The 23,260-nt window shown below is 41.9% G+C and overlaps 1 protein-coding gene across 13 annotated transcripts in view; it reads right to left on the reverse strand.

The window, feature by feature from the left end:
* The window catches only part of PDE4DIP (phosphodiesterase 4D interacting protein), a 238,169-nt gene that overhangs the window by 202,261 nt on the left and 12,648 nt on the right, over positions 1-23,260 (reverse strand). The window contains exon 1 of one of the 13 annotated variants that reach the window (XM_061409270.1): positions 1,360-1,682. The exons of the other annotated variants lie outside the window; for them this stretch is intronic. Within the exon in view, the coding sequence (XP_061265254.1) occupies positions 1,360-1,379 (20 nt within the window). The 5' untranslated portion in view covers positions 1,380-1,682. Of the gene's footprint in view, positions 1-1,359; positions 1,683-23,260 lie in introns of those variants that run through there. 13 annotated transcript variants of the gene reach the window in all.

Consider the following 23,260-nt stretch of genomic DNA (forward strand, 5'->3'; position numbering starts at 1 on the left):
TGTTCTGTTCTAAGAGATTCCAAATCGGCCTAATCCCTCTACCACCAATTGCTCCTCAAATATTTTAAGGGAGCAATACAGCGTTTCCACCATCCTTCCACAGAAAAACAAAAATGAAGTCTTTGTCTCCAGACCTCATCTCTGATCCTTGAATGAGCCCCATTTGAAAGTATATGGAAAATTTTAAATATAGCCAGCAGCCCTGAAGCTCTCACCCCAAGTCTTTACTCCCCCAGACTAAAGAGCCCCAGGTCTTTGGTCACCCCTCAAGTGTGGTTCTCAGCCCCCTGAAGACTCCTGATTGCACTGCCGTTATCCAGTGATGCTCAAAATGGAACTTTGGCCTCTAGGAGAGGCCTGTGAAGAGCAGAAAAGAGAAAAAAGTAAATCTGGATAGTGTACTTCTCAACACACTCTCACCTTCAATGTGTCCTTTCTTCAAAGCTCACGTTATACAGTTCTCCCATGTTGAACAACCAGCTAAAATCTCCCAGGTCTATTTCACAAGTACTGTTAAGCACCATATTTACCTTCTGTGTTAGTACAATTTGCCCTCTATTAGAACTCAATAACACACATCTGAGTTCCACTCCAATGCTCCAAAGCTAAATCTTGGAGATGACAACCTATCTGTTATGGAAACATCTCTGAATACAGCCTTTCCATCACTCTTCCCCTGAAAAACAAAAATGAACTCTTTGTCTCAAGAGTGAGCTGCATTTGAAAGTATATTGGGGGGAAGCAGTGAGGCATGGGGGAAACACAATTCCACAGTGTATCTCCAATTTCTGACCTAAAAGCAACTGTCACCCTGACCTCGACAAAGCCTAAGCAATAACCGGCACCCTGGTCTCCTCCTTTTCTCCCACAGAGTCAGCTTCAACTGGAGACTCTGGAAATGAGCTCTGGTGTGAGACTAGTAGAGGGTGAAGTTGAGAAGGAAAACGTGGCAGGCTGAGAAGCAATCTGATATTTTTCAAGGTATCTGAAATCAAAGGTATCTCTAAAGACAGACCTGAGGGAATTCCCTCTGATCTGTGGATCAATTAAAAGACAGAGAAACCCTTCCACAAAAACTTCCAGCAGCCTCACTGGTTATTTTTAACATTGAAACTAAGTGGAAGGGAGATTCCTTAAGCAGCGAGACACCAGAGAACAGATGGACAGATGTGCAGGAGACTAGAAGAAGTGGGCTGGGAATTAGGGAGGAGGAGGCGATGAAAAGAGAAGCCTTCAAAGGCCCCTAGTGGTGAGGGGCGACCTCTCCAAAAGGGTAATGGGGCCGGGGTGGGGGGCGGGGGGGCGGGGGTGCAAAGACACCAAAGCCAGAGAGCGGCGGGAAAGACGCAGCTCACCTACCGTGTCCACGCCTGCTCCATTTTCCAGGCGCTGTCCTTACTCGCGGGGCGCTCCTCACCCGGGAGTGGAAGCAGCCTGGGAAAATGAGAAGCCTGGCCCTCGAATCTCCAGCGCAAAGAACCTTGTCTTCCCCAGCTCCCTCTTTCTGTGTCGGCGAAGAGAGAGCTCTGCTCCGTGCTTCTTCAGAAAACCCGATTTGACGTGGCCAAACCTCTAGCTAACCGTGCTAGGGCACAAGGGAGGGACTGTTCTCAGTAGGAAGCCGACAGGAGCCGAGTGGCGCCCAGAGCTGTTTGGGGAGCTGGGGCCAGGGGCAGCGCGGCGGTGCGCGCACACACTCCAGGCTGAGACACCACTGGCTGGCACGAGTTGCTCGACACCAGCTGAGCTGTCAACCGCGAGGGGAGGCGGGGCTCCCCGCAGCCAGTGTGCTGGGGCCCAGTCGGCCCCAGGTTACACGCCGCGGCCTGAACACACCCTTCCGTCTTCCCTGCCTGGATGATGCTGGCAGAAGAGCAGAGGGCTTAGAGGACTCCGCACCAAGCCCTCTGTCCCTTCCCTGAACCACCGAGGGGCTCTGGAAAAAAACAACCAACTGATGGGAAAATCTGGAGAGGAAGTCCTCTTGGGTGCCTGCATTACCCCACCCACAGGTAACCCCCCAGCCAGAGCTGGAGTCTAGGAACGTTTTAGGTGCAATCTGAAAGCAAATGCAGCCCTTACAGGGTTATAAGACATGATGCTATTTTCCCAGAGATCTCATATGTCAGTGTCACCATTAATGTGGGGACCAGGAACTTTACTTGGGAAAGGAGGCATTCTTACAAAACCTTACAGCCTTATTAGCTGCCTCCATCTCAGACATCTTGATATTATGGTATTCTATCTCCCTGGGTTTCAATTTCCCAAGCACAAAGGCTACTGGGCTTTGTTAGCTTCAAGAGGGCAGTGGGTCCCTGAACTTCCCGGAAAAGCTTCAAGACAGTGGCCGTTCATGCGTGCTTAGTCACTCAAACGTGTCTGACTTTTTGCGACCCCATGGACTGCAGCCTGCCGGGCTCCTCTGTCAACGGGATTCTCCAGGCAAGAATACTGGAGTGGGTTGCCATGCCCTCCTCCAGGGGATCTTCCCAAGCCAGGGATCAAACCCAGGTATCGCGCATTGCAGACGGATTCCTTGCTGTCTGAGCCACCAGGGAAGCCCAAGACAGTAGCCATCAGAACCCAAACCTTCCCTCTAACTGTTCTAAAATCATAGAAAAAGGCTCTTTGGTGATCCCGATGCCTGAGACCCTGTATCATCTATTTAAGTAACAGAGTTTCGACATATCAGACATACTATAATTAAAGTGCGTACAGCCCCGAAGCTCCTTTTTAGCTCTAAAATAAAACCTTTTTATTAAGCGACATAATCACTGTGATTAGCATTACCACTGACCTTTTTTTAATTTGCAGAAAGCTTTATAGTGCCCACATGTGGCAAGGTTGACTTAGTTATATTCATTTCACAGATGATAAATTTGAGACCAAAGAGGCTCAAGGTCTCTGGTAAGGCTCTGATACAGGCTGTCTTCTATATGGTGCGGCCCCTGAGACATGTTCACTGAAGAAAAGACCAACAAACCTTCTCTAGAACAAATTAATCCTCTCAGGTATCCTAAGAGTTTAACTTAGGAAGCATGAGTATTGGTGAGACTGAGTATTGGGGAGATTCTGGGGAGCCTGTGTTCTTGGGGCAAACCATCATTCCTGCTCCCACCTCATCAGTTAATTCTCCTAATTATCAGTACAGACTAAGGGTTGGGAGGGCAGGGTAACATCTGAGATTTCAGAAGAAATATCTGAAAGACCTGCCCACCAACCTCAACATAGCTTGTACCTCAGACCATGCTGGGATTTCTTTGGAAGGAATGATGCTAAAGCTGAAACTCCAGTACTTTGGCCACCTCATGCGAAGAGTTGACTCATTGGAAAAGACTCTGATGCTGGGAGGGATTGGGGACAGGAGGAGAAGGGGACGACAGAGGATGAGATGGCTGGATGGCATCACCGACTTGATGGACGTGAGTTTGAGTGAACTCTGGGAGTTGGTGATGGACAGGGAGGCCTGGCGTGCTACGATTCATGGGGTCGCAAAGAGTCAGACACGACTGAGTGACTGAACTGAACTGAAGACCATGCTGCTCCTGAGCTTAGAGTGTTTCCAGGAAATGTTTTAAGGTCCAGTTTGACCTGAGACAAGGCTCACCAGGTCACCTCTCTCAAAAAGAATCCCCTGATGCTTCTGAAGGCAAAGAAGAAAAAAAGAAAAAAAGGTGGGCAGGGAGAGCTAGAGTTCCATCTTCCATACCGAAGTTGGTGCTTTATTTAGTTTTGTCTCAAACCAAATTATGGGCTACTGAGTTTGGAGAGGAATTGTGTCTACAGCCAGACATGTGCTATATTCAAGAAATTATAGCATTAGCTAGATAAACTGTGGGTGTCACAGACACAAGGCTAGAAAATATGCTCAGTCATTTTAAAATTTTTATTTTTTTTAATTTATTTATTTTTCATTAGAGGATGGGCTTCCCCAGAAGCTCAGGTGGTAAAGAATCTGCCTGCAATGGGGGAGACCTGGGTTCAATCCCTGGGTTGGGAAGATCCTCTGGAGGAGGGCAATATTCTTGCCTGGAGAATCCCCATGGACAGAGGAGCCTGGCGGGTTACAGTCTATGGGATCACAAAGAGTCGGACACAACTGAGTGACTAAACAATTGGAGGATAATTGCTTTACAATATTATGTTGATTTCTGCCATATGTCAACATGAATCAGTCATAGGTATATATGCTCATTTTTAAAATAACTTTTACAAAGGTCATAAAACATTCATTGTAAAAGAATTGAAAAATACAGTAAAGTATATAGAAATTAAATCATCTATCATACCAAGAGATAATCAATGTTAAAGTTTGTTTAACTTTCTTCCAATCTTTTAAAAATATGTCATCTAATGCAAATGTTGACTCTCCTACACTTACAAGAGTATATTGTTGAAAAAAGAAATTTCTTTTTTTTAATTAAATTTACTGTTAAAAGAACTAACTTTTTATTTTATTTTTTCCTCTCACTTTATTTATTTTTATTTTAATTGAATGATAATTGCTTTACAATGTTGCATTGATTTCTGTCATACTACAACATGAATCAGCCATAAGTATTGTCGTAAGTTTTAAAAGAAAATATTCAACCATATATCCACTTCTCCAGCACAACTGTTTAAATTTCTCCATATTTCCTATAATTATTATCCATATGCTCAATATTACATAACCATTTGTATAGTTACAATTATGTACAGCTTAGCTATATCCCCCCTTTTCTCATTTATTAGATATTTGTCCATATTGTTACAGAATATTCATATTTATTATTCTAATGATTATATAATATCAATATAATTATAGTTTACTTAATAATATTCTATTACTGCATAGTTATGTTATTTCTAATATTAGACTCTTATTAACAATGCCTTAATGAACTTTTCCTACTTCATTATTTTATTCTTTTGAATTACTTCCTTAGTATAACTTTTTAAGGTAAAGAAATTGTATAGTAAAAGAACCTTCTAATTTTATCATATTGCACAGTTTAAAGAGCACTAGGATTTATCATTTTAATTTTTTTCCTTATCTAATAGATAAGTAATAACTAGGAGCTTCCCTGATAGCTCGGTAAAGAATCCACCTGCATTGCAGGAGATCCTGGTTCAATTCCTGGGACTGGAAGATCTGCTAGAGAAGGGATAGGCTACCCACTCCAGTATTATTGGGCTTCCCTTGTGGCTCAGCTGGTAAAGAATCCACCTGCAATGCAGGAGACCTGTGTTCAATCCCTGGGTTGGGAAGATCCCCTGGAGAAGGGAAAGACTACCCACTCCAGTATTCTGGCCTGGAGAATTATAGTCCACTGTATAGTCCATGGGGTCACAAAGAGTTGGACTTGACAGAGCGACTTTTACTTTCAAGTAATAACTTAATAGTTATAAGACCTTTTAGATATCTATCTGTATTTATATAGTATATAACTAATATCATCTCATTTTACCTTATATTTCTTAGAATACTAGCAAGTTCCTATTTCATATGTTTACTTGCAAACCATTATCTGTAGTAGCTAGTCATGAAATCCTGCTGTGTTGATCACTGTATTAGTCATCTTTGTGCTGAAACAGTGCTGCTTAACAAAGAGCTCCCACATCTCAGCATTGTACAACAAACATCCAATTTCACTCAAGGATCTGTGGTTCAGGTATGGGCTGGTTGGGCATGGATTCAACTCTGCTCCATGTAGCTCTCATTCCAGGATGCCTACTGAAGAAGCAGTGGCTACCTGGGGAATATTCTTCTAATGGTAGCATACAGGAGGGTTAAGAGAGTTGGCAGAGACTGTGATGTCTCTTAAAGTCTCTGCTCAGAACAAATACATTGTCCCTTCTGCCATATTTAATTCTCCAAGGTAAGTCACATGGCCAAGTCCAGAGTCATGATGCAGGAAATTGCACTCTGCCCACAGAGTACAGAAGGGGTGAGTATTCTGAAACAAGAATACAATCTACCAGTTACTGTCAATTTCCACTGTTGTACTGATCTTTGGAGAACAATGCTCATCAAGATGAAACTTTTATCAGCTGGGGTCTCTGAATGACTCTAATGTCCAGTGTTCCTGCTGGGCCAAACTGAACACGTGGAATGAGCAAGAGATACACTTTTGCTGTATTAAGGTACTGAGAGTTTGAGATTGTTTTTTTAATCAATTATTTATTTATTTGGTTGCCCCAGGTCTTAGTTGCAGCACGTGGGCTCCCTAGGCTTCATGGGCTTCAGCAGTTGCAGCACGGGCTTAGTTGCTCCCCAGGATGTGGAATTTTAGTTCCCTGACCAAGAATGGAACCTGCATCCCCTGTATTGCAAGGAAGATTCTTAACCACCAGATCTCTAAGGACATTCTAGGGGTTATTTATTACTACAGAATAACATGGCCTATCCTGACAGCTTTTTTTAAGAATTTCATTTTATTTTTTAATTCATTATAAGATAGGCAGAAGACTATAGATTCCATGGATCATTATGGTAGAAAGTCACATATCTTCCTCCCTGCATATCTCTCTCATTTTTCTAGATTAGAACTCAATCTGGATAGATAATGTTGATAAATTAAACCAGTTACATTATTCTTTCCTGAGTACACTGCTTCTGAACTGGTCAACTGATGGTGCTTCAGGAAATACTTGAATTGATGATAAGGGACAAAAAATAGGAAAGTGTCTGTCTTCACGTGTGTGTACTCAGCTGTGTCTGACTCTTTGCGACCCCATGGACCGTAACCTACCAGGCTCCTCTGTCCATGGAATTTTCCAGGCAGGAATACTGGATTGGGTTGCTATTTCCTACTTCAGGGGATCTTCCAAACCCAGGGATCAAAACCAAGTCTCCTGTGGTTTCTGCACTGCAGGCGGATTCTTTACCCACTGAGCCTGTCTTCATCATCAGTTCCAAATACTCCAATGGTATGTTTACCTTCCATTTATTTAGTTTTTTTATTTCCTTTCCCTTCCTTCTCCCCACCTTGATGGATTGCTTCATGAACTATAAGGCAATAAAATAACCATGTTTAATATGTTTTTTGCCATATTCTCTTCTAAAGGTATAATATGTACTGACTCCTTTCATCCCCACAATAATGTAATGAGGTAAGCTCTAGTTATTTGTTTTGTAAGTAATTAATATAGGACACAGGGAGGTAAATATTGTCTCAGTATATAAAGCTAAGATTTGAAACCAGTTTAGCTCCAAAGCATCATGCTTAGCCTCTCACCATGTACGCTGTTTCCCTAATTTTGACCCCTAACATTCACTGAGACTTAGATAGGAGGACGATACGTCTGCCACACCTGTCACTTCACTGACCACTGCAGTTGACTCAGCTGATGTAGTTAATAAATAGACGTCTCCTTTGTCCCTCACAGCTCCATGTCCACCTCTCTAACCTTGGATTTAAAATGTCCAAAAGGGAAGGGATATATGTATGTATATGGCTGATTCATTTTGCTGTACAGTAGAAACTCACACAACTATAGTTATAAAGAAATTATGCTGCTGCTGCTAAGTTGCTTCAGTCGTGTCCAACTCTGTGTGACCCCATAGACAGCAGCCCACCAGGCTCCTCTGTCCACGGGATTCTCCAGGCAAGAATACTGGAGTGGGTTGCCATTTCCTTCTCCAAAGCAACTATACTCCAATAAAATTAATTAAAAAAAAATGTCCTTCTCAGAAAGCAATCATTCTGCAGGCAAGGATAGAGTGTCTGTGGCAAAGACCACCACAAATTCTTTCCTTCTTCTTCCATTGAGAGATGGAATCTAATTCTTCTTGCCTTTTTTTTTTAATCTTAGATCTAACTGACTATAGAATATAATATAAAAGATGTTCTAGGCCTTCTGGGGCTAATTCAAAAAAAGCCTTGCAGTTTCATACTAGACTTTGAAGGCACTTACTTTTGAAGCCCTGAGCTGCCAGATAAGAAACTCCCATGCTAGAGAAACCATGTGGAGAAGGCCCAAGACTATGTGAAGAGACAAAGAGAGGGGCCTAGTTGAGCCTACCATCTAGAACCATCAAGGTATCTGGCATGTGAGCAAAGCAGTCTGGGACCTTCCAGATCAGTTCAGCCACCAGCTGGAATAATCAAGCAACTCCAGCTGTGGTTATACAGAATAGATTTACCCTGCTGAGTCATGCTAGAATTAATGATCCCTAAAACCATGAGATGGGGCTTCCCTGGTGGCACTAGTGGTAAAGAACTCAACTGCCAGTGCAAGAGACATAGGAAAGAGGGTTCGATCCCTGGGTCAGGAAGATCCCCTGGAGTAGGAAAAGGCAACCCACTCTAATATTCTTGCCTGGAGAATCTCATGGACAGAGGAGCCTGGCAGGCTACAGTCCATAGAGTCACAGAGCTGGACATAATTGAAGCGACTCAACATGCACACACGCAAAACCCTGAGACATAATAAAGTGTTTTTTGTTGAGCCATAGGTTTTGGAATAGTTTCCTAAGTAGCATTAGATAGTGGTACCATATTTGGTACCTTTAAGTGGGGCATAGCTATGCTGCTGCTGCTGCTAAGTCGCTTTAGTCGTGTCCAACTCTGTGTGACCCCACAGATGGCAGCCCACCATGCTCCTCTGTCCCTGGGATTCTCCAGGCAAGAACACTGGAGTGGGGTGCCATTTCCTTCTCCCAGGTATAACTGTAACAAAAACTTAAAACCAGTGGCAGTATATTTGGGACTTGGATGCCACAGAAGCTGTAAAGACCTATTAATGAAGCTGGAAGGACACTGAGGAGACTGCTGAAGAGTCTGTGAAGGACAGTGAAGAAAATACTATTGGAGACTGAAAAAAAAATAACCTATGTTATGTACTGGCAGAAATTTAGCAACACCATTACCCATGGGAATGTGGAAAACAGAAAATGTTACCTAATGAATGGGAAGATCTGGCAGAGGAAATTTTTAGGCAGAATTGAAAACATACTAACTGGTTGCTTTTAATCACATATGATAAAATACGAATAGAAAAGATGGGCTAAAAAAAAAAGAAGAACCATTCAGTTTTTAAGCAGAATTTAGAAGAAATATAGTCAGGGTTTGCTAGTCAAAAGTCAAACTGCTCTCCTCTTCATTTTCTCCAGACAGCAAAAGCTTTCAAAACAGGAAGCAGTTTCAGGGCAAAAGAACAAACAAAAAATCAAATCCAGGATTTAAGTATTAGACACACGACATAGTTAAGACCTCAAGAAGATTTAAGATAGTGCCTCATACACCATTTCAGTCAAACAAAAAGACCTGTATGAAGCTTAAGCATGTGTCTTTCCACTAGACAAAAGAGCTTCTAAAATGTTTAGGGCCCATTATCCTATAGCACATTATCCTATAGTGATATTGTACAGGAGGCAGTGATCAAGACCATCCCCAAGAAAAAGAAATGCAAAAAGGCAAAACGATTGTCTGAGGGGGCCTTCCAAGTAACCGAGAAAAGAAGAGAAGTGAAAGGCAAAGGAGGAAAGGAAAGATATACCCATCTGAATGCAGGGTTCCAAAGAATAGCAAGGAGAGATAAGAAAGCCTTTTTCAGTGATCAGTGCAAAGAAATAGAGGAAAACAATAGAATGGGAAAGACTAGAGATCTCTTCAAGAAAATTAGAGATACCAAGGGAACATTTCATGCAAAGATGGGCTTGATAAAGGACAGAAATGGTATGGAACTAACCATAGAAGCAGAAGATATTAAGAAGAGTGGCAAGAATACACAGAAGAATTATACAAAAAGATTTTAGTGATCAAGGTAACCACCATGGTGTGATCACTCACCTAGAGCCAGACATCCTGGAATGTGAAGTCAAATGCGCCTTAGGAAGCATCACTGCAAACCAAGCTAGTGGAGGTGATGGGAATTCTAGTTGAGCTATTTCAAATCCTAAAAGTAGATGCTTTAAAGTGCTACACTCAGTATGCCAGCAGATCTGGAAAACTCAGCAGTGGCCACAGGACTGGAAAAGGTCAGTTTTCACTCCAATTCCAAAGAAAGGCAATGCCAAAGAATGTTCAAACTACTGCACAATTGCATTCATCTCACATGCTAGCAAAGTAATGCTCAGAATTCTCCAAGCAAGATTTCAACAGTATGTGAACCGAGAACCTCCAGATGTTCAAGCTAGATTTAGAAAAGGCAGAGGAACCAGAGATCAAATTGCCAACATGTGCTGGATCACAGAAAAAGCAAGAGAATTCCAGAAAAACATTTACTTCTGCTTTATTGACTATGCCAAAGCCTTTGACTGTGTGGATCACAACAAACTGGAAAATTCTTCAAGAGATGGAAATGCCAAACCACTTTTCTTGCCTCCTGAGAAATTTGTATGCAGGTCAAAAAGCAACAGTTAGAACCAGACATGGAACAATGGACCATGTCCCAAATTGGGAAAGGAGTACGTCAAGACTATATATTGTCACCCTGCTTATTTAACTTATATGCATCATGTGAAATGCCAGGCTGGATGAACCACAAGCTGGAATCAAGACTGCTGGGAGAAATATCAATAATCTCAGATATGCAGATGATACCACTCTTATGGCAGAAAGTGAAAAGAAACTAAAGAGTCTCTTGATAAAAGTGAAAGAGGAGAGTGAAAAAGCTGGCTTAAAACTCAACATTCAAAAAACGAAGATCATGGCATCCCGTCCCATCACTTCATGGTAAATAGATGGGGAAATAATGAAAACAGTGAGAGACTTTATTTTCTTAGGCTCCAAAATCACTGCAGATGGTGACTGCAGCCATGAAATTAAAAGATGCTTGTTTCTTGGAAGAAAAGCTATGACAAACCTAGATAGCATATTAAAAAGTAGAGACATTACTCTGCCAACAAAAGTCTGTCTAGTCAAAGCTATGGTTTTTCCAGTAGTCATGTATGGATGTGAGAGTTGGACCATAAAGAAAGCTGAGTGCCGAAGAATTAATGCTTTTGAACTGTGGTGTTGGAGAGGACTCTTGAGAGTCCCCTGGACTGCAAGGAGATCATACCAGTCATCCTAAAGGAAATCATTCCTGAATATTCATTGGCAGGACTGATGCTGAAGCTGAAACTCCAATTCTTTGGCCACCTGACATGAAGAAGTGGCTCATTAGAAAAGACCCCTGATGCTGAGAAAGATTGAAGGCAGGAGAAGGGGACAACAGAGGATGAGATGGTTGGATGGCATCACAGACTCAGAGGACATGAGTTTGAGCAAGCTCCGGGAGTTAGTGATGGACAGGAAAGCCTGCCGTGCGGCAGTCCATGTGGTCTCAAAGAGTCAGACCTGACTGAGCGACTGAACTGATACTGATACTGATCCTATAGCAGCCTCTCAGGCAGCCCAAGGAAGAGAAGACTGTTTCAGAATAAAAAGCAGTGTGTCTTTTGTCTAGAATAGTTGATTTTAAATTAGTAGAAAAGATGACCTCAAAGTTTTTAAGCCAATTGTATCAGCATGTACTGAAAGGGATTAAGACAATATAGCAGGAAAAGATACCTCTGGACCTTCAACTGGCTGCTGAGAGGAAGCAGGCTAAGTTACCCAACTGCATAAAATGGGCCAGAGTGGACATCCTTGTTTTGTTCCTGATCTCAGAGGAAATGCTTTTAGCTTTTCACCACTGAGTATGATGTTAGCTCTAAGTGTGTCATATATGGCCTTTATCATGTTGAGGTGTGTTCCCTGTAGGGAGAAGGAAATGGCAACCCACTCCAGTATTCTTGCCTGGAGAATCCTGTGGACAGAGGAGCCTGGAGGGCTGCTGTCCATAGGGTCGCACAGAGTTGGACACGACTGAAGTGACTTAGCATGCATGCATGCATTGGAGAAGGAAATGGCAACCCACTCCAGTATTCTTGCCTGGAGAATCCCAGCTACAGAGGAGCCGGGTAGGCTGCCATCTATGGGATCGCACAGCATCGGACACGACTGAAGCAACTTAGCAGCAGCAGCAGCATGTTCCCTCTATGCTTACTTTCTGGAGCATTTTTATAAAAATGGGAAAAGAATTTGAAAATGAATAGATACAGGAATACATATAACTGAATCACCTTGTGGAACACCTAAAACTAATGCAACATTGTTAATCAACTGTACTCCAATACAAAATTAAAAGTTTTTAAAAAAATTAGAAAAAAAAAGTTACTCAATTGCAAAAAAAGGACTGTTTCTTATGAAAAAGGAAGAATGACTCAAAGAGCAGAATGAAAAGCCCAGAGGACACCAAGAAATCTTCAGATCAAGAGGAATCAGACTTCAAGGAGCTGTAACCCAGAAGCCTCTTCTTCACCTGAACTTGACTTAGATGGAGAGATTCTGGACTTCCGAATCACCACAGGAGAAGTTATGAAACTTGTAGGACTTTGGGATGAAGTGAGCAATGGGTGTAGTAATGCTTATGGTCAAAAGGTGGAAGAATATGGTCAATTAAAGATGGTTGAAAATTCTTCACTAATTCCTTTGGGAGATTTGGGTTTAGTGACTTTCTTGACCCATAGAATGTGGTGTGAGGTCATAAATTCTGAGGTTGCATCAGCTTCTACCTGCGTGCTAAGTCGCTTCAGTTGTATCGGACTCTTTTTGACCCTGTGGACCACTAGGTTCCTCGGTCCATGGATTCTCCAGGCAAGAATACTGGAGTGGGGTGCCATTTCCTTCTGTAGGTGGTCTTCCCAACCCAGGGATCAAATCTTGCTCTCTTACATCTCCTGCCTTGGCACTAGCGCCACCTGGGAAGCCCTTGATATTCTGAGTTGCCATGAAAGAAGTGTGATTACTTTTCTGGAGAGACACTGAGGACAGGCCCTGAGACCCTTGTGAAATATTACCCATCAGTCTGCATGCAGGCACTAGGTCTCATGTGGATTCTGTGCCAGATGTGAGTGTAGTTGCTTTGGGAATTCCAGAGCAGCCTTCAGCTTAATACTACTGAGTGACCCAGTGAATATCACATGATGCAGACAAATTGCTCAGCTGAGACCTGTCCAAATTCCTGACCCACAAAATGACAAGATATAATAAAATAGTGTTGAGCCACTGTTTTGAAGTACATCATTATGTAGAAGTAGACAACTGGAAGAATCCCTTAAAATGTACACAATAATTCTGATACATTATCTCATTCATTCACTCAAAAATACTGAGGACTGTTACATGTCAGGCAAAATTACTATATTAATATATATTAGAGACAGAGCAGTTAAAAAAAATAACCAGCAAAGACCCTGTTTTCATGGAGTTTACAGTCTATGGGATAGGCAGACAATAAACAAGAAATAACTACAACATGCCAGATGGTGACAAGTGCAAGGAAAAGAAACCAAGCAATGTTGACGTCCCAGTAAAGCAACCTTCTTTTATAAGTGAGGAAATGAAGCCTTAAAGAAACTGAATGATGGGCTAGTAAGAAAAACAGGTTCCCAGATATAATAAAACTGGAGCTTTATGTGGTGAAAACTGTCCAACAGAGTTCATAAATGCAAATCTGTTATCTGTATTATTAGTGCAGCAGGGGAAACTAATTGGCAGAATTGAGACTTGGATGGATGTGCCTGCTTCCCCGGGCCATGCAAGTAACCTGGAGAGAAAAGGTTATGCGTACACGAATTGAAAGATCTGCCCTCCAGTAGCTGGAATGGGGCAGAGGCTGGAGGAGATGTGTGACCTAGGACCATACATAGGAAGCAAAGTGGCAGCTGTGCCTCAGAGCAAGAGGGCATAACCAGGAGCAGTTTATGAGAGATTGGGAGATACCCCTTGAGATAAGTAGAAATATTTGTGATGAGGAAGGGGCCTTTAAAAAATATTTCATTTCCTAGATGAAAAAGTGGGAGTTCAAAGGTAGCTAAGCTCATGACACCAAATAAATGTATTTGGTTAATAAAACTCAAGGACAATTTGGCTGCCTTAGTTCATGCAGTTCAACATTAGTTCAGTGCCTACAGGAGCATGTGCTAGGCTGTGTACTTCATGTTTAAAATCTAGTGTAGGACTACTGGGCATATTCCCAGAACAAAAGACATGTGCATCCCAATGTTCATAGCAGCACTATTTACAATAGGCATGACATGGAAGCAACCTAAAAGTCCATCAGCAGATGAATGGATAAAGAAGATCGGATACATCTATACAATGGAATATTACTCAACCACAAAAAAGAACAAACTGGGTCATTTGTAAAGATGTGGATGGACCTAAAGAGTGTTATACAGAGTGAAGTAAGTCAGAAAGAGAAAAACAAATATCATATATTAATGCATATAGTGGAATTTAGAAAAATGGTATGTGTGCTCAGTCATGTCTGACTCTGCAACCTCATGAACTATAACCCACCAGGCTCCTCTGTCCATGGAATTTTCCAGGCAAGAATACTGGAGTGGGTTGCCATTTCTTACTCCAAGGGATCTTCCCAACCCAGGGATCGAACCCTGATCTCCTGCATTAGCACAGATTCTTTACCCACTGAGCCATTAGTATAGATGATCCTATTTGCAAAGCAAAAATATAGACACAGACATAGAGAACAAATGTATGGATACCAAGGCGGGAAGCGGGAGGTGGTGGTGGGAGGAACTGGGAGACTAGGGTTGACACATGTACATTATTGATAATATGTATAAAATAGATAACTAATGCAAACATACTGTAAAGTACAGGGAACTCTACTTAATGCCCTGTGGTGACCTGAATGGGAAGGAAGCTTAAAAGGGAGGGGAAATATGTATACACACATAGCTGATTCACTTTGCTTTACAGTATAAACCAAGACAACATTGTAAAGTAACTATAGTCCAATAAAAATTAATTTTAAAAATCTAGTGCGGAGAAGGTGATGGCACCCCACTCCAGTACTCTTGCCTGGAAAATTCCATGGACGGAGGAGCCTGCTAGGCTACAGTCCATGGGGTCACTAAGAGTCAAACATGACTGAGCAGCTTCACTTTCACTTTTCACTTTAGTGCATTGGAGAAGGAAATGGCAACCCACTCCAGTGTTCTTGGCTGGAGAATCTCAGGGACGGTGGAGCCTGGTGGGCTGCCGTCTATGGGGTCGCACAGAGTTGGACACAACTGAAGCGACTTAGCAGCAGCAGCAGTGTGGAAAGTGAGGCAGGCATTCATCATATCACAATACAAATCAAATTGTGTAAGTGCTATGATAAAGGTACAAAGAAGAACACAAATGAGTGACTGATTAATTAAATCTGATTAGAGAAAGTTTCATGAAAAAGGTAGTGCCTGAGTAGGGTCCTGAAGGATGCTAGTAATAAAAAGCTTTGTCATATATTACAAAAGGCATTACTTTAAAATGCCTTTTTATTTACTTAAAAAATTCAAAGTTTCACTAGTAGAAGGAGAAACGTCCCCAGTCTCCTCTGAATGACTGCCTAGTGAAAGTGAAAGTCGCTTAGTTGTGTCTGACTCTTTGCAACCCCATGGACTATACAGTCCATGGAATTCTCCAGGCCAGAATACTGGAGTGAGTAGCCTTTCCCTTCTCCAGGGGCTCTTCCCAACTCAGGGATCGAACCCAGGTCTCCCACATTGCAGGCAGATTCTTTACTAGCTGAGCCATAAGGGAAGCCCAAGAATGACTGCCTAGGGTCCCACTCATTTGGAAGAGCTGTGCAGTGGTGCTGACATCACTGGCTAAGGCAGACTTGGGCTCTTATCAGCCCCATCGATTTCCAGCTTTGTGATGCTGACAAGTTACTTAAACTGTGTGCTTTGATTTCCTCATTTGTAGACTAAGGTTAATGATAATATGACTACCTAGTAGGGTAATGGTGAGAACAAAATGAAATAACACATGAAAAGTGTATAATTCATTGTACAGCACATTTTAAGCATTCAATAAATCATAGCTATTCTTTTATTAATGTTTGCATACTGGGCAGGATTCCAACCCTGTATAAAGTTGTGAATTTTAGTTTCAGTTCTTACTCCAAATTGGTCTCTAGGGCTAGGCCAGTGACCCAGATTTTCCACTTCTCAGCTCTCTGATTCATCATAGGAGACCAAGACACTGGCAAGGAAGTTGAAAGACCTGGTTCCCTCACTTCCTGGTTGGAGTTCTAAGGACAAAAGTGGTTATTTCCTCTGTCTTACATTCCTCCCTTTATCTCAGACCTTCTTCCCTTGTCTTGAGGACTCCGTGTGTGTGTGTGTGTGTGTGTGTGTGTTTATTCACACTTCACTAGTTAGCTTTGTCTGTCAGCTGTAACAAAAACCTCAAGGAAAGAAAGTATGACCAAGCCTTCAGACAGCTGGTGGTAATTTAATTATACAATCCCCCTTATCCTTTCAACACCCACTATTTATGTGTATCCCATGTTGGAGGAAGGGGAATCATACAAGAAATGTGGTACATAAATTTCTAGGAAAAAGGGGGTTGGAACACTGAAGAAAGACTTGTACGAATTAACTGGATACTTTGCTTTGCTTTGAACGTAGATATTGGGCCTTAAAAATGGAAGGGACTGATGTGAGAGTTAATAAATTTCTGGAACCAGAAACAATAGAGGAATAAATTAATCAAATAGTTTTCAAGGCATTCATGACAACTGCACCATCACTAAAACCTGATCATTTACCAGGATGGGACAAGGAGCTCCAGTCCAAGGCCAAGGAGCATGTATCAGGCAACCTAGGCTGCTTAAAAAATCCATGGAGGTTATAACTAAAGGCAGTGATGATTCTGGTTTAGAGCTCAGATTGGATTCTGAATTAGAAAGCATATTGCTAAGGACAAGGCCGCCAAACAGCTATGGTCCCTGTTCTTGTTTCTCATATCACGCCATCTACTAGCTTGTCCCCCAAGTGACCAAGGTGGATTTCTCTAGCTTTAAAATTCTGGCAGACACTAACAATCCCATAACATATATAACAAACAAACATATATGTTATGTTTCACACACACATGTATATATATTTTCATATATGTGTATACATATTTATCTACAACATGAATCAGCTTTTAAAACTTTCTATTTTGAGAAAATTTAAAAAAATTTTAAACATATGGCATTTCAATCGTGTCCAACTCTTTGCAACCCTATGGACTGTAGCCTGCTCCTCATCCATGGGATTCTTCAGGCAAGAACACTAGAGTATGTTGCCGTGCCTCCTCCAAGGGATTTTGACAACCCAGGAATCAAACCTGTGTCTCCTGGGTCTCCCGGATTGCAGGCGGATTCTTTACCCACTGAGCCACTTGGGAAGCCTATGTTTCATGTTGCTACTACAGCTAAGTATTAGTGTTAGTAGCTCAGTCATGTCCAACTCTTTGCGACCCTATGGACTATAGCCTGCCAGCCTCCCCTATCCATGGAATTCTCCAGGCAAGAATACTGGAGTGGATAGCCATTCCTTTTCCAGGGGACAAATTCTTTACCATCTGAACCACCAAGGAAGCCCTGTTATGTTTCATATATATGTATATATACATTTTCATATATGTGTATAAACATTTATCTACAACATGAATCAGTTTTTAAAACTTTCCATTTTGAGAAAATTTTTTTAAAATTTGAACATATGGCAAAGTTGCAAAAATAGTACAATGAAGTGATATAAATCCTTCACCAGATTCACCAATTGTTAACATTTACCACATTTGTTTTTCTCTCTCTCCCCTGCAACACAGTTACTAATGAGACATATGAAAGATGCAGACTCTTCATCCCTAATATTTCAGTGTGTATCTCATATTGCTGCTGTTTAGTTGCTCAGTCCCATTCCACCTCTGCAACCCCATGGGCTGTGGCCCACCAGGCCCCTCTGTCCATGGGATTTCCCAGGCAAGAATATTAGAGTAGGTTGCCATTTCCATTTCCAGGGGATCTTCTTGACCCAGGCATTGAACCTGTGTCTCCTGCTTGGCAGGTGGATTCTTTTGCCACTGAGCCACCTGGGAAGTCATGTATATCCTGCTGCTGCTGCTAAGTCGCTTCAGTCGTGTCCGACTCTGTGCGACCCCATAGACGGCAGCCCAGCAGGCTCCCCGTCCCTGGGATTCTCCAGCCAAGAACACTGGAGTGGGTTGCCATTTCCTTCTCCAATGCATGAAAGTGAAAAGTGAAAGTGAAGTCACTCAGTCGTGTCCGAATCTTAGCGACCCCATGGACTGCAGCCCACCAGGCTCCTTCGTCCATGGGATTTGCCAGGCAAGAGTACTGGAGTGGGACACCGTTGCTTTCTCTGCATGCATATCCTAAGAATAACTAAACTTATTATCGCTGTTACTATGTAAAAGAATATTCCACCTCTCCCAGGTCAACTTTTGTCACCATTAAACAGAATCTGATTGACATATTTGCCTTGAGTTACTTAATTAAAATCAGGAGCTCTCCCTGATAGCTATTTGGTTCAAATTTGCACAACCAAGAGGACTCATCAAAACATCACTCCCAGGACAAAGGCGAAATATACAACAAAGACAAATTCCCTCTTCTACACTTAGAACTACGGAAGTCAATTTCTTGGCAATTTAGACCAGCTGTTTGTCCTTTCTTCCAGCTGGCAAGGGTTCAAAAATATTGAGATAAAGCCTCAGAAAGCCTCATACAATCAAGAAAAAAATTTTAATGAGAAAAATCCCTCATTTGTGTATGCACTTTTGTTTTAATTTTCATCTTAGCATTTAAGAAGCCAAGATATTGAGCTGTGAAGTTCAACATCAAATATCTGGCAATCCTAGACATAAAATGAGCATACCTCCACAGTCCTTCATCCTTACAAAGTTCAAATAAGTAGAGTGGCTGTAAAAGTTAATCCCATTCTAGGAAATAAAAGCAAAACTAAACAACTGGGACCCACTTAAACCCATAAGCTTTTGCATAGCAAAGGAAACAATAAAAATGAAAAGACAACCCACAGACTGGGAAAAAATATTTGCAAACGATGTGACCAACAAGGGATTAGTCTCCACAATTTTCAAACAGCTCATGACACTTAACAGCATCGAAACAAACAACCCAATCAAAAAATGGGCAGAAGATCAACATAGACATTGCTCCAAGGAAGACATACAGATGACCATTAGGCACATGAAAAGATGCTCAACACCACAAATTATTAGAGAAATGTAAATCAAAACTACAATGAGATATCACACCTGCCAAATGGCTATCATCCAAAAAATTCACAAATAATAAATGCTGGAGAGAGTGTGGAAAGAAGGGAACCCTCCTACCCTGTTGGTGGGAATGTAAATTGGTATGGCCACTATGGAGAACAGTATGAAGGTTTCTTAAAAAACTAAAAATAGAGCTATCATATGACCCTGCAATCCCATTCCTGGGCATATATCCAGAGAAAAGCATAATCTGAAAGGATCCATGTACCCCAATGTTCATTGCAGCGTTGCTTACAATAACTGAGAAGCAACCTAAATGTCCATTGACAGAGGAATGCATAAAGAAGATGTGGTACATACAGACAGTGGAATATTATTCAGTCCTTAGAAAGAATGAAATAAAACCACTCTCTGCCACACGGATGGACCGAGACAGTGTCTTACTGAGTGAAGTATGTCAGAGACAAGAAGAAATATCATATGACATCCTTCATATGTGGACTCTAAAAAGAAATAACACAAATGAACTTACTTAACAAAACAGAAACAGATGCACAGACGTACAGAAGGAACTTATGGTTGGGAGTGTGAGGACTAGGGAAAGAGACAGTTTGGGAGTTTGGAATGGACATGCACACACTGCTATATTGTAAATGGATGACCAACAAGGACCTACTGTACAGCACATGGAACTTTGCTTAATGCTCTGTGGCAGCCTGGATGGGAGGGAGCCTGAGGGGGAATGGATACATGTATATATATAGCTGAGTCCCTTCGCTGTTCACTCGAAACTATCACAACATTGTTTGTTAAATGGCTGTACCCCAATACAAAAAATTTTTTAAGTTAATTGCATTCTAGATCATATCAGTTTAGTAAAACAAGAAGCACACTCAATACTAACCACTATTATTCCTTTCAATGAAAATAATCTTTAAATAACAAAAGTATTTCCCATTTTTTAGGCTAGGTCTGTGATATACCATTAGGTATAGAAATACTGTGTGTTAGTCACTCAGTTGTGTCTGAGTCTTTGTGACCCCATGGACTGTAGCCCACTCCTGTCCATGGAATTCTCCAGGCAAGAATACTGGAGTAGGCAGCCATTCTTTTCACCAGAGGATCTCCCCAACCCAGGGATTGAAGCTGGGTCTCCTACATTGCAGGCATATTCTTTACTATCTGAGCCACGAGGGAAGCAAAGATCACACCAAGTCCTTCTAGCTGGAAATGAACCAGTGACCTAAATTGCTAGCTGACTCTAAATCAAAAGTTGTGCTACAAAGAAAAGAATTATTGTATTCTCTATTTGTTGGCTTCATTGTGTTCTCAAGACTTAGGGGAAGGGAGAAATCAAGGCCAGAAGGTCCTGGTGCTGATGGACTGATTAACTGGTTCAAGCTTTTGATTTAAAACTGTGAAGGTATTCAGGGCTGGACTTAAGGTGAGGGGAGGGGTACTCACCTGTGGTGCAAATTTTAAAAGATGACCAGAGCTCAGCAATCACGACAAATGCAATATTTAAGGACAATATTTTAAAAAACCAAATTATCACAAAAAATCCATAATGAATAAGATGTCAAAATCTTAAATAAAGACAGGATCTACTCCCACATTTGCATGATCCTGGGAGTGAGTGCTTCACTTGGTTCCCTGTGGTTCATCCCAGATGGTGTGACAAGAGCTAAACTTATACTCTCTAGTGCTGTGTTCTGCTGACCCTGTTGGCAGTATCTCTCTGTGCATTAATGAACTGCCAGACATCGGGTGGGACCTCTAAGACACCACAGGGCAAAAGCGATTATATGAGCCAAGGCCAGCTCTTGCAACCACCTTGCCAAATAATTTCAAGGCTCAATGGAACTTTTCTGTTTTATAGGGCATCAGGGAAATGGCAGAACAGATGAGAAAGGGAGCTGTTGGAAGAGGGGAAAAAAAGAACAGTTTACCTCATTAGTTGCTGCTAATTTAACCAGAATGGAATTTTCAAGAACCTATGCTTTTAGAAAACCTTGAGCGCCAGGCCTCAGTTTGAGGTACCTGTCCACTCGACTCAGAAGCCAAACCTGCCTCACCTTTAGTCTTCCTGTCACATGAAGTGCTGTTGGCTCCGGAAATCAAAGTAGCCATGTGACATCCTCATAAAGGCTACAGTGAATTCCAGCTGCTTTAGGACACTTCATCAAACTCTGGAGGATAGTGAAGGACAGGGAAGACCGGCGTTCTGCAATCCATTCAATTACAAAGACTCGGACACAACTTTGTGATTCAACAACTCCTTTGGCAAGAGCTGCTCACCCAGGAGTACCAGACCTGATGGAGCAACAGTGCAAAGCACCTACAGGCGCCCCCTGCTGGCAGAACCTATCTTACAGAATCAGCCTTACAATGTATTAATCCCTTGTGGGCCATTAGCTGGGACATAAAAGGTCCAGGTTTTCACAGTCACCAACATTCCCCTATGAGTGATCTTACACCTGACCTGCTTCAAAATTTATGTTTCCTTCTAGGCCTTCTGTCGGCACCAGGCACATGCATGTCCTTCATACAGCTTGCCTAGCTCTGAAACTTAGCCTGGAGAAGTGAACCATTTATCAGGTTCTCAATAGTCCCTTCACCTAGGGCCAGACTCTGTGTCTGGTTTTCTTTTAGGGAAGGCAGAGACAGAACCAGTCATTGCCAGCAATATCTGCCAGGGGTGCTGGGAGAGCTGACTGTGTGAGCCAAGTCCGAGGTTTTTCTTGTTCTGAGGATACAGTCAAAAATCTTTAACATGACATACATAGCTTGGTATAGTCTTCAGCCTCAACTCTGGCTACACTTCTCCTTGACTTTTTTGTGCTTCATTTGTAACAGTCTCATTCCAGAAAGAAGGAATGGAAGGTATAAACCCTGTTGTTCCTCCAATTTCCAGAAGTTCAGGTAAGAGATGCAGACTGTGGTAGGCAATCTCCAAGAGGGCCCCCAATAATCCTTGGTAATCACACTCTTGGTATTATAAAGAGATTTCTTATAAATGTTTGGCTCACATTATTACAGAGGCTGAGAAATCCCAGTATCTGCTGTCTGGAAGCTGGAAACCCAAGAAATCTGATAGTGGTGTTCTGAGAGTTAGAGGGCCCACTGTGTAAGTCCCAGGCCTAGGGACTCTGCTCAGTAGTCAGGCAGAGAGAGAGAGAGAGAGAGAGAAAATTCCCCCTTCCTCCATCTTTTTGTTCTGTTTAGGTTCTCAGTGGATGGGATGGTGCCCACCCACATTGTGGGGGAGGCAATCTGCTTTACTCAGTCTACTGATTTCAAATACCGATTATATCCAAAAACACCCTCACAGACTCACCCAGAAATAATGTTTAGCCCAACATCTGGGCACCTTGTGATCCAGTCAAGTTGACACATAAAATTAACTATCACAGATCCTAAGTTTTGGAGTGGTTGTCTATGCATCAATACGTAACTGATACACATAGTCCTGAACCTTCCCTCAATCCTAGGTCATGCTGCAGAGTTAGAGATCCAGCCCTTTCATTCACAAAGAAGCTATTATTCTTCTTACAGTGAGGAAGGACAAAGAATTCAGAGCCCTTATTTAAGGCTATACAACTGGAAAGGAGATTTATGGCGAAAATGAAGGAAATGGTAAGTAGTTCTTTTGTAGGATCATATATTTTGTGTATTCTATAGAATACACTGTCTAAGCAGACTCTTTTCTTCTTTTAGAAAATATGTGAAACTCATGACAACTCTTCTTATTGAGACAACAATAAATCTGTACATTTTATATTCAATATTTAGTTAGTGATTTCAAAGTCAAGATTTACACAGCAATGAGGCAAAAAGGTGTGGATTGGAATACTGTGGAGACTAAAAGGATGCCAAAATATGGCACTGCTTCTGTCTGTACACTGAGGTCACTTGTTCATGTTAGCATTTCTGTTATTGGCTCTACTTTCTCTGAGCAAATGTTGCATGATTGAATGTGGGTGTGCATGAGCACACACACGGTGGACAAAAGCCCCCCATTATGTGAACACATGTGCCCACTGCTCTGGGCAGTGAGCCCAGTTTGCTCGAAGTCTTTGTTATTTGCCCAGTGTCCCAGATTCTCTTTTGAAATGTGCAATTCACCCAATTTTATTAACCTGAATATGAAGCTATCTGATGCTTTTTGATAGACTCTAGCTCATGTCTAGGTATGGTGTTTT

The sequence above is a fragment of the Bos javanicus genome, chromosome 3, assembly GCF_032452875.1.
Source record: "Bos javanicus breed banteng chromosome 3, ARS-OSU_banteng_1.0, whole genome shotgun sequence".
In the NCBI taxonomy this organism is placed as follows: domain Eukaryota; kingdom Metazoa; phylum Chordata; class Mammalia; order Artiodactyla; family Bovidae; genus Bos; species Bos javanicus.